The sequence below is a fragment of the Pseudochaenichthys georgianus genome, chromosome 7 (assembly GCF_902827115.2).
Source record: "Pseudochaenichthys georgianus chromosome 7, fPseGeo1.2, whole genome shotgun sequence".
NCBI classification, from domain to species: Eukaryota; Metazoa; Chordata; class Actinopteri; order Perciformes; family Channichthyidae; genus Pseudochaenichthys; species Pseudochaenichthys georgianus.
In genome coordinates, this window is record NC_047509.1 from 11,778,600 (window position 1) to 11,791,051 (window position 12,452).

The 12,452-nt window shown below is 44.2% G+C and overlaps 1 protein-coding gene across 1 annotated transcript in view; it reads left to right on the plus strand.

Annotated features, from left to right (window-relative positions):
• LOC117449194 (uncharacterized) overlaps positions 1-10,063 on the plus strand; it is a 31,792-nt gene extending 21,729 nt beyond the window's left edge. Inside the window, exon 16 of the mRNA XM_034086665.1 lies at positions 1,084-10,063. Within this exon, the coding sequence (XP_033942556.1) occupies positions 1,084-7,685 (6,602 nt within the window). The 3' untranslated portion in view covers positions 7,686-10,063. The remainder of the gene's footprint in view (positions 1-1,083) is intronic.
• The last annotated feature ends 2,389 nt before the right edge of the window (positions 10,064-12,452 follow it).

Genomic DNA, 12,452 nt, shown 5'->3' on the forward strand with positions numbered 1-12,452 from the left:
ACACACTGCGGAGATGGCGGAGAGAACACGCTCCGAGGAGTGGTTAAACTTTACCCGTCTCGATGTGGAGAATGCTCGTTGCCAAAAGTGCAATAAGTGTTTAGCATGTCAGGGCGGTCTAAGCATTTAGAAAAAGTGCTCCAGATCCAGACGGAGAAATGCACCGGGTTCGACTGTCTTTCTAGCAGCTCTGTAGCCCCATCCACGAGTAACGTTTACACGTCAGGTGTTATGTGTTCAAGCAGCAACACACGAGTTAACTACATTATACAAACATGGGTTAATGATTAGAGGTAACTGAGATATTTATTTAGTTAAAGTTTCAGCTATTCTGTTTACAGTTCTGTCATCACATTATTTAATACGATTTGTTAAAACACTGTTGTTTCTTTTGATGTGAAATATTATTTATTTAATTTAAATTAAAAGCAATGTTAATTTTGTTCAAAATGTGTTTAGTTAATTTAATAATATATGTATTTTTGAATCAAGTATTCATCTTTATTGTCTTCATTGTTAGTTTCCACATGCCTAAAACAACCTCAAGCTACATCTAAAAGTTGATGGCTAAATAAGAGCGTTTGAGAAATTGTGCAAGGCATACAGTAATAGCCCGAATAGTCGATTAATCGTTTCATTAATCGATGGATTAATCGATTATCAAATTAGTCGTTTGTTGCAGCCCTAGTCTAAAATGCATGATCGGTTTGGTATTTTGAGTAAAAAACATCATAGACATGTTTTTTATATATTTGTATATATCTGAGACCCATAATATATGCCTAAAAATAGCATGATAGGAGATCTTTAAGGGGTCTGAATGTGGAACAGCAGGGGCTGTTCCATCTCCTGAACAAAATGTTAATATGCTATCCCTAATAAGGAGAAAATTGCTCACTTCCCTCTCTTATGATTCGTTTTTGGTGTCAGATAATTTCATTATTGGTCCCGAACCTTTTCTTTTGTGAATCTGAACTGTTTTACCTTTCTGGCAAAAGTAAAAAAAAAATCAATAATGGGAAGCCCATTGTTAGTTCTTAACCTGTTCTAATTCTATATTTGTACTTTTTGTTAATTTCACAGGTTTTGAAAAAAACCGGCCAAATCTTCTTCTGGGTCTGGCTGTCATCCAAAAGACAAAACGTCCAGGAAGCTTGCCTCAGGAAATTGAAGAGAAGAGACCCAAAGTTAATATGTCCAAAGACCCTATGTGGATCCCAAAACCCCCAGTCCTCTATGGTTCTGACAAATTGGAAATATTTCAACCCTACGATCCTGAGACTCCTGCTAACACCTCCCCTCCTGGATCACCACTTTGCCCTGGGTCACCATCAGGCTCGTCCTCTTCTGGATCAGTTGCCCTACCATCTTGTTATAATTCTTTTAGAACAAACCCTCCTTTCTCTACCTCAGCTGCAGTTGCTGCCACCCAATCCACCTCTGAGAGCGACAAAAATGCCACACCAGCATCCAGTAATAAATCACCACTGCAGACCATCTTGAAAAGTTTGTTTGGCAATAAGCAAACTGACTCTGTTGTCTCTTCTGACGTACAATCTTCAACAGCAACAGTTCATGTTAAGAAGGTCCTAGTGTTTTCTAAGGTGTCTCGATCAATGGTGGATCCAATTGTCCAACAATATGGACAGAAATCAAAAGTTAAAAAAATAGAAGAAGAAAATGACTTTGACCGACCATATGACCCAGAAGAGGAGTATGATTCAGCAATGGGATATGGAATGGTTGCTCCTCAGAACATTGAGAAAATGAAGGCAGAGGGTCCTGCAGTATCGGGCTGTGTAGACGATGATGTGGCCTATGATCCAGAAGACGACACTATCTTTGCAGATATGCAAAGGGAAATTGCTGTGACAAAGCCCCCTGCTCAAACTCAAACGTCAGGTACTCCATCATGCCAAACCCCAATATCCACCCAGATTAAAACACCAACTCCCAACTCCACTGCTGAGCAATCCTCTAACCAAGCTGTAATAATGCAGAACATTCCTACAGGCACTGTGGTTGTCTCAGCTGCAACACTAACAGAACAACAACGAATGCTTGAGGATCTCAATAGGCAGATTGAAGAGCAAAAACAGCAATTGAAGGAGCAGGAAGAGGCCCTACGTCAACAGAGAGAGGCTGTTGGTATCTTTATGGCTCGTTTTTCTGTTTCTGATTCCCTGATGTCTCCCCCACAAAAAGCTTTGCCTCTCAGTCAACTGTCAGAATCAACAGACAAGACCAGCAACCTTACAGAGACTGAGGACAGTTCAAATGTAGATTCACAAACTGTTAAACAAGACACAACTGCCACACCTAATGTAGAAAATGATGCAGAAACAGTTACAGAGCAAGATAAAACACAGGCTGATGTTAAAGAAAGTGACAAATATTCCTCTGCGGGTGAGATTGAAGACTCTGATGTAGCTTATGATCCTGAAGATGAATCACTTTTTGATGTTTTTCAAGATGATGTTTTTCAAGGAGGCAGTATGAAGACCCGTGATTTATCTTTGTCGAGAACAGGGCATAGTGCCTCTCACAAGGGCAGTCCTCTGAGTTCACACCACAGCAGAAAGAGAAGGTTATCACCAAAGAGGCGGAGTCATCATGAAAGGAGCCGCCATGGAAGTCCTTCTAAAAGATCACAGCGACGTTCTCCTTCACATTCCCGGAGACATAGAGAAAAGGATAGACACAGAAAAAGTGAAAAGGACAGGTCAAGGCATAGAGCCAGAGACCAGTCTGACCGCCAAGGTCGCCAATGTAAAGAGCATACCCCACGGCAGCATTCTCATGGGCGTAGAAGATCCCCATGTTCTCCTAGAAAAACAGATTCTGGGTCCATATCGCCAAAATGGAACAGAGATCCTTCACCTCAAGTCCTTGAGATATCAAAGCCTTTAACTGTTCTGTGTAATGCTCCAGACTCTTTAGACTCTGTTGATGGAACATTTTTAGAGAGTAACCAATCATCATCCAGTTCAGTTACTATTAAAAGTTACCCTCCTGTTGGACATCAGCTAAAAAGTAATCTTGTTAAGAGTGTTGATGAAGGCTTTTCTCCCTCTTCACATGAACTTCTTCACAATTTCAAGCTTAATACTTTAAAAGATCCAAAGTCCCAAGAGCCTCAACACACGTCTGTCAGTGGCGACACAGATAGTGGTTCCTCTAACCAGGTGAATATACCCTCTCAACTTGAAACTCTGTTTAGCAAATTTGAAATTCCAGTTCCTCTACGTGAAACTGATCCGCCCATTCGAGATTCTCCTCAGAGCCCTGATCCAGAGCCACAGTTTGTAAAACCTATTCGCACAGAAAAGAGGGGCCCTAAAATTGAGGAAATCAGAGATCCTCAGACCCTTACCAGTGTCTCAATGCCACATGATAAAGTTGAAAGTATTTGTTTGCCTATTGGTGATCAAGCAACAATGTCCAAAATACTGTGGCCAACCGGTCGAGGTGCCTTAGTTCTAGAGGGGCAAGGGGTAAAAGATGAGGTTATAAAAGAGGCAGACAAACAGATAGAAATGGGACATCCAGGCTTAAAACAACCTAAAATATTGGGTCAAGGGGAGGGGGATTCAATTCGAGCTATAGCCTCAGATATTCAGGCCTCAGGAACTGAAAAAGATCCTGTGACAAAACAGCCAGGACCTGGACATATTGAACCACAGATAGATCTTAGAGTAACAGAAACTGGATTCCCAGGCCCCAATAGGAGAGGTTCAGACATGCAAGGAAAAGGTACCACCATTTGGGGTCCTGGATCACATACACAAAACGTATCTAGTATGCAAGGCTTGAACCTAGAACTCACAGCTCCAGCTCCTGATATGATGCACAGTGAGACAGAAGTGAGTGGACAAATGCTTGTACCAGCTGTTATAAATTCATGTGGGGAAGGATCAGATCTACAGAACAAGAGTAGAGATCTATTCATAAAGGGCCCTTCGTCACATAGAACTGAAGCTGATATAAGGGGCACAAGAGAGCCTTTATTTGCTCATGAGAGTCCACAAAAAGGGCGAAATGTACCCATGAGAGGACCAGGGCCAAACATTAATTATGAAAGTGGTGGTTCTAACATACCCTTCTTTGGAGAAGACAGTGGGCCTAGAGAACCTTTTAAGAAGACAAGTCCCGGTATGACAGCTGGAAAGAGTGTGCATGGCACTGACATGAAAGAATCAGAAACTATTTGTGAATTAAGAAGGCCAAATATGACACAAAGAGGAAGTTACATGAGGCCTAGTCAAGATATTGGTAGTATGGGTGGCTCAGATACAAGGGGCGATGGCATGCTTAACATTAAAACTCCTGATTGGAGTGGTCCTGGTCCCGTTGCTGGTCCCGATATAAGGGGTCAAACGAGTCAAAATATAGGCCTGGGTCTACATATGAGAGGTATAGATTGTGGTGACCCAGGAACAGTCATAAGAGATGATTGCAGAGGTAAAGATATGAGAGGATCAGGTCCACTCAGAGAAGGGCCATTTATACAAGGTGAATGGAGAGTCCCTCCGCCTAACAGTAGAGGTCCACACCTGGAGAACCAGGTACCTAACAGAAGAGGGGTTGGAGACCTAGACTTTAGAGGACCATCATCTGAAATGAGCTGTGGACTGAAAGAGGACATTAGGCCTGACAGGAAAAGATCAGTGGGTCCCAATTTCATGGCACCAGGGGGTCCAGAATTTGTGAGACCAGGACTTGAAATGAATGATCAGGATAGGATGGGTCATGGGCCTAACAGGAGAGGACTTGGAGGGCCAGATGTTAGGGGACCAGGGCCTGTAAGCAGAGGCTTATCTATGGAAGGACCTGGGCCAGACAGGAGAGGACCTGGAGGGCCAGATTTTAGGGGACCAGGACATGAAAGGAGAGGTCCAGCTATGGAGGGCCCTGGGTCTGACAGAGGAGTTTATAGGGGAGAAGGGCCAGAAAGCAGAGGCTCATCAATAGAGGGTCCTGGGCCTGACAGAAGAGGGCCCGGAGGTCCAGATTTCCAAGGACCAGGAACTGAAAGAAGAGGTCCAGCTATGGAAGGCCCCTGGCCTGACAGGAGACAGCCTGAAGGTCCAGATTTTAAAGGACCAGGACCTGCAAGTAGAGGTCCAGCTATGGAGGTTCCCTGGCCTGACAGGAGACGGCCTGGAGGTCCAGATTTTAGGGGACCAGGTTCTGACATTAGGGGTCTCGCTATAGAGAGTCATGGGCCTGAAAGGAGAGGGCCCGAAGGTCCAGATTTCAAAGGATCAGCTCCTGAAAGGAGGGGTCAAGCTATGGAGGGTCCTGGGCCTGAAAGGAGAGGGCCCGAAGGTCCAGATTACAGGGTGCCAGGGCCTGAGAGGAGTGGTCAATCTATGGAGGGTCCTGGGCCTGAAAGGAGAGGGCCCGAAGGTCCAGATTACAGGGTGCCAGGGCCTGAGAGGAGTAGTCAATCTATGGAGGGTCCTGGGCCTGAAAGGAGAGGGCCCGAAGGTCCAGATTTCAAAGGACCAGCTCCTGAAAGGAGGGGTCAAGCTATGGAGGGTCCTGGGCCTGACAGGAGGGGACCTGGAGGTCCAGATTTCCAAGGACCAGGAACTGAAAGAAGAGGTCCAGCTATGGAGGGTCCCTGGCCTGACAGGAGACGGCCTGGAGGTCCAGATTTTAAAGGACCAGGACCTGAAAGTAGAGGTCCAGCTATGGAGGGTCCCTGGCCTGAAAGGAGAGGGCCAAGAGGGCCAGATTTCAGGGGACAAGGTTCTGAAATTAGGGGTCTAGCTATAGATGGTCCTGGGCCTGAAAGGAGAGGGCCCGAAGGTCCAGATTTCAAAGGACCAGCTCCTGAAAGGAGGGGTCAAGCTATGGAGGGTCCTGGGCCTGACAGGAGGGGACCTGGAGGTCCAGATTTCCAAGGACCAGGAACTGAAAGAAGAGGTCCAGCTATGGATGGTCCCTGGCATGACAGGAGAGGGCCAGGAGGTCCAGATTTCAGAGGACCAGGACCTGAAAGTAGAAGTCCAGCTATGGAGGGTCCTGGGCCTGACAGGAGAGAGCCAAGAGGTCCAGATTACAGGGTGACAGGGCCTGAGAGGAGTGGTCGAGCTTTTGACGGTCCTGGGCCTGACTGGAAAGGACCTGGAGGTCCAGATTTCAGAGGACCAGGAGCTGAAAGGAGAGGTCCAGCTATGGAGGGTCCTGGGCCTGATAGGAGAGGACCTGTAGGTCCAGATTTCATAGATCTAGGAACTGGAAAAAGAAGTCCAGCTATGGATGCTCTTAGACCCGACAGGGGACCTGGATGTACAGATTTCAGGGGGCCAAGGCCTGAAAGCAGAGGCTTTTCTATGGAGGGTAATGGGCCTGACAGGAGAGGACCTGGAGGTCCAGTATTCAGAGGTCCAAGGCCTGAGAGAAGAAGTTTATCTATGGAGCGTTTTGGGCCTGACAGAAGAGGAACTAGTGGTCAAGATTTCAGAGAGCCAGAACCTGAAAGAAGAGGTCCAGCTATTGAGGGTCCTGGGCCTGACATGAGAGTCCCCGGAGGTCCAGATTTTAAAGAACCAGGGCCTGAAATCAGAAACGTATCTATGGAGGGGCGTGACAGGAGAGGACCTCAAGGTCAGAATTTCCGGGTACCGTGGTCTGAATGCAGAGACTTCTCTATGGAGGGTCCTGGGCCTAACAGGAGAGGTACTAGAGGTCCAGGTTTCAGAGAACCAGGACCTGAGAGAAGAAGCTTATCTACGGAGGCTCCAGGACCTGGCAGAAGAGGACCAGGAGGTCCAGATTTCAGTGGACCAGGATCCAATATAAGAGGTCCTAGTATCACTGGTTTGGGGCCTTACACAGGAGAATCAGATGTTCCAGACTTTAGTGGTCCAGGTATAGAAGGTCCAGGGCCTCGAGTTAGAGGACAGGAAGTAGTACCTGATGGTCCACATTTCAGAAGACCTGGGTCTGAAAGGAGAAGTTCATCTTTGGAGCGACCTGGGCCTGACATTAGAGGTCCTGGCAGTCCAGATTTCAGCGAACCAGGACTTTTAACTAGAAATCAAGCATTGGAAGGTTCTGGGCCTGACATGAGAGGACCTGGAGCTCCAAACAACAGGGGACGACAATGTTTTGGTATGGAGGGTCCAGATTTCAACAGGACAATGTCAGATGGTCCAGACATGAGGAAACCAGGGCATTCAGATCCAAACAAAGAGAGCCCAAGGCCTGAGAGGAGAGAAGGTCAACATTTTAGAGGTCGTGGTCCAAATAGAAGACTTCCAGAGACAGAGGAAACCTCTGACAGCAGGGACTTTCCAGGTGGCCAACACTTTAGGGCTCCTGAGCTAGAAAGAAGACCTTCAGACATAGTGGGCCCAGGGTCTGATAGAAGAAATCCGCACTCAAGAGGAGTTAGGCCTGAAAGAAATGTTATGGAGGTTCAAGGGCTCAATAGTCCATGTCCAAGAGGTCTAGATTTTAAAGGTCCAGACATTGAGTGCCCAGGGCCTGAAAGACAAGGACCAGGAGACTCAGGCTTCAAAGAGCCTGGACTTGAAAGGAGGAGTCCAGATTTTGAGGGCCAAGGACCAGATTGGAGAAGACCAGGTAGTCATGATTTTAGGGACCCAGGAATCAGGCACAAAAGTCCAAAAGAGAAGGTATTAGACAAGAAGAGATGGCTGGGGAGAGGCTGACTATGGAGGATCAGAACCTATCCAAGAACCTATATCTCGAAACGTAAGGGGTTCGAGGCCTATCAGGGGAAACATAAGAGGGCATGGGCCAGATATGAGAAGTTTCAGGGGCTCTGCACCTGATATGAGAGGCCCAGACAGAGTGGAACAATGGTCAGATGGAAGAGGGCCCAATATGGAGGCTGTAGGAAATGAAATGGAATGTTCAGGAGATGATTGGAATAGACATGACAACAGGGGTCCAGGCCCCAACCAAGAAGGTCCAGTTGAGCATGCTCAAGCACATACTAGGCAAGGTCCTCGAAGGGGATGGAGTGGCCCTGAAAGTATTGGGCCAAGGCCCATACAAGAAAGACAAAATATGCCATTTCCCGGGCCTTTGAGAGGTCCAGGAGATGATGGTCCTGGTTATAGGGGTCCAGATCCTGTCGAGGGTGACCCAGATATGAAATGCCTAGGGCCCAGTAGGGGAGGACGTGGGAGGAGAGAGCCTGATCGAGGGTTTGGGCCCAACAGAAGGAGGCCTGGGCCATTTTTCAGTAGGCAAAGAGATACAGAAAACAGTGGACAAGGCCATGATATAAGAGATCCAGGCATGAGAGAACCAGGATCCGATATGAGGGATGACTGTAGGAAGCCAGACTTCAGGGGTATTAAGAGAGGGCGAAACATGGAAGGACCTGGGACTGATGGGAGATTTTCAGATTGTGGGGGACTAGGATCTGAAAGGCAGGTAGACATGGAAAATCCTGGAACAGATAGACAAGGATTTCAGCATGATTTTAGGAGGGAAATGAGGGGTCCAGACATGAGAAGAATAGGCCATGGTAACACCAATAGGGAGCCAGCACCTGGAAGTTCAGATGTCAGACCTGGGAGGTGGCCTACAGAAACTGAGGGCCCTGGGTCTGATAGGAGGGGTCCAGGCATAATGGGCCCAGGGTTAGATTTAAGGGGATCTAAACCCCCCATAAACATAGACATGCAAGGATCAGATATAAGGGGAACCTCGCCTCATTTCAATAGTCTTCATCCAAGTACTAGATCTCAAGGCCCTAGTGATCCACATTCTGAATCAAACATAGGTGCAGCTAAAAACAGTGGAGGACAATCACACAGAGTTGCCCTACTTCCTACCCCAACAGGTCTTGTGCGCTTTCCAAATCGTACAATTAACCATCCTGATGTTTTTAGCCTAAATCAAAAACAAATGGGTAGCCCAACTGAAAGAGAGTGTAGACCAGTAGTTAGACCATTGACTCAAGAAAAAGAGTTGGTTAAAGGGCCAAGCCAGGAGCAGGAAAAAGGTCCTGCTTGTAAAATAAGCAAAACTGAAGATGCAAGTACAGGGGTAAGAGATGACAAAATGGAAGTGGGGAATGAAAGTAAAAAAAGCAATGTCCAGCCAAGTTAGACCGGCTAAAAGCATTGACTCCTCAGGACAGTAAGTAAGAGCTAGTCCTGTGGAAAGGCTTAGTATCATCTCATTAAATCACAATGAGACTGAGAGCTTAACACATTTTGAATGTATTACTCCTACAGACCTACAGACAAGCAATGCAAAAAATCTGACATTATAGCTTGATAATGACATTCTAAGAGATATTTGAGTAAACTAGGTGTTGATTTGTCTTGTTGGCTGGGAATTTATTTTTGTAATATGTGCTGATTAAATGCTACTTAAATTTAACCGATCACTTGTAAATTCAACTTCATGCTAAGTCTAGTTGGAAACAGTCAGAAATGTTTTGTACAGAAAATGTAAAAATATTGTTTTTTTTGTTTTTTAACAGCCACGTTTTTATTTTATTATTATTATTATTATTTTTCATCATGGCCATAGTGTCAGTACAGTAGCCTTAATGTTCTGTTGTTTAAAGTAATCCATTTCATTGTACTTTAGAAATGCATAAAGTCAATAAAATAAAATGCCTTTTTTAAATGTGTATTTACTCTGATTTTATCATCAATATTTGGAATTGATGATTGCTATGTAGTGCATACACTGGCTACAAGGTACAATTAAAAAGTCCCTTTTACAGAGGTTCATATGTGTTTAATTTACAAATTGTTGAAAACTATTTCAGATTCAAAGAGAAAAAGACAATACCACCATCCAAGAATACTGCATGAAAGAACTATTCAATTCTACTAAAGTAAAAATACATTAAGAGAAAGAGTTCAAATACTGTGTCTATCATGAACGTAAAAAGGCAATTGGAGAATCTGCCTGTAGCAATTTTGTATAACACTCCATATCCACCTGCAAGTCTCATGTCTTACCAAACGGGAGCGACAGCATTCAATTGAATCTTCATTAGCCTACCTATAAAATAGTTGTTGATTTTTTTAAATAAAAATGTCTGTGAGTGTAAACACATTGACTCCAGTACTGTACTTATTGCTTATTGTCTAGCAGGAAGGTCCCTTAGATTTTGAGATACCCCAACACAACAATGATTTTTCTTATCTTTTAGGTTCTCTCGTTAATGAAATTGATTGTTGTCAAATTTTATTTTGGGGGAAAAAATGTTTTTTGGGTTGTTCTTTAGAACAACTAGTTGGTGTAAAGTAACTAAGTAGTGTTGGGGCAGAAGTCACACTCTGGCGGGGGGCTCTGAGGCCCCCCCTCTGCCTCCGCGCGTCCTTTTGTGAATGGGTCAGATTAACAGAGGAAGAATTCAAAGCAACCAGGATAAGGGTTAAACAATAATCTGCTTTAATGGTAAAATACAACATAATCACGAAGTAATCCGGATTACTCCGGCCCTGGTTCCTCCCGCCGGGAGATCTACTTACTTGTCTTGTCAGCAGGAGGAAGAGAGAACGAACCAAAGACAGAACAGGCTTACATACAAAAACAAAACAGGAGGAGCTGGGTCAGATGCTCCTCCTTTCAGGTCATCTCATTGGGAGATGCAAAACGATGGCGTGTCGTAGCGTATCAGCGCGAGCCAGCCGAGGAAGAGTCTTTTACCATTTAAGGTAAAACAGACGCATTGGGTGTTCCGCACAAACCTTCCCTCTCTGTGGCCCCCTCTCCCCTTAGTTCAATGTACACACAGTTTCACATACTTTTGGTATAGTTGTTATAGTTGACTAATACAAGCAATATATGTACGTTACTTTAATATCAATAATAACGAGGAAAACATTACCTCTGCTCTCAAGCAGTGAAATAGTAGAATATCAACATCTATAGAGAACGCACACTCATTTTTCCTTAGGATGTGTCACGCACACTCATTTCTCCTTGCCATATTCCAGAGATCTGATCTGTCTCCAAATAAGGACATTCCCTCGGTCACATCTCCACTTCTAACGCACACTCATTTTCACTTATCATATTTACAGCTTCTCTTTAACAGACTGCTATTATTGATACAAAGTAATTAAACATACACATATATTTTTAGACATGTATCGTTCCAGCTACTTGACGAGCTGTGTTTAGATAAGAATGTCTCTTTTCCCCACATCTTTAGTCTCCTGTCATGCAAACCTGCTCCTTATTTCACACAATTAAGTACATTTAAGCCAACTACTTCACAATGTTGTGGCAATTTAGTACTCACAACATGAAAGAATGAAACAGAAACAAAAAACACAAGCACCAGTATAATTGGGCAGTTATTATACAGCCTATGGCTACTGCAACACACACACACACACCCACACACACACACACACACACACACACACACACACACACACACACACACACACACCACACACACCAAACACACACACACACACAACACACACACACACACACACACACACACACACACACCACACACACACACAGACACACACACAGACACAGACACACACACACACAACACACACACACACACACACACACACACACACACACACACACACACATTCTACTCTCTGCTGTCTTCCAGCTGTTTGCCCCGCTGTACCCATATAAGGGTATTTCCTCTCTGCACTTCTCCTAACAGGGAAGTTTTCACTCCTCATATCTCCAGCTTCTTGTTCATATAAACTGCTACTATTAAATACAAAGTAATTAAGTACACACATGAATATATAAAAACACACTTCTTATACATCAGGGGACATTAAGATGAATATACCAAAAATACGCTGTATTAAACTTTCGCGGTATCAAGTTACTTCAATTTTCTCACAGTAGATTTACTCAAGTACTGTACTTAAGTACAATTTTGAGATACTTGTACTTTACTTGAGTATTTCCATCTTATGCTACTTTGTGCATCTACCCCACTACAAATCAGAGGTAAATCGTGTACTTTTATTCCACTACATTTATTCTATAGGCCTACCTTTAATGTGAAATATAAACAACACTTAAATAAGACTTTACTGGAGTAAATTCACAACAAAGTAATTAAAACTAGCTACTTTTACTTTTGGTACTTTAAGAATATGTTGAGGCTAATACTTTTGTACTTTTACTTGAGTAACATTTTGAATACTATACTTTTACTTATAACAGAGTATTCCTACACTCTTGTACTTCTACTTTTACTCAAGTACAAGATCTAAGTAGCCTACTTATCCCACCTCTGTGCAGGGGCGGACTGGGGGAAAAAAGTGGCCCGGGGATTAATTGACAGACAGGCCCACTTAATGCGCGGCATGTATCGGCCGGCCGGCGACGAAAGTATGTTACTTAACAAAAAACCCTATGCCTTTAATGTTATTTTGGACAATTATTCATATAGTAATCACATTGAGCCCTTGAGTTGCCTAGACCAAATAGTTACGGCATATATT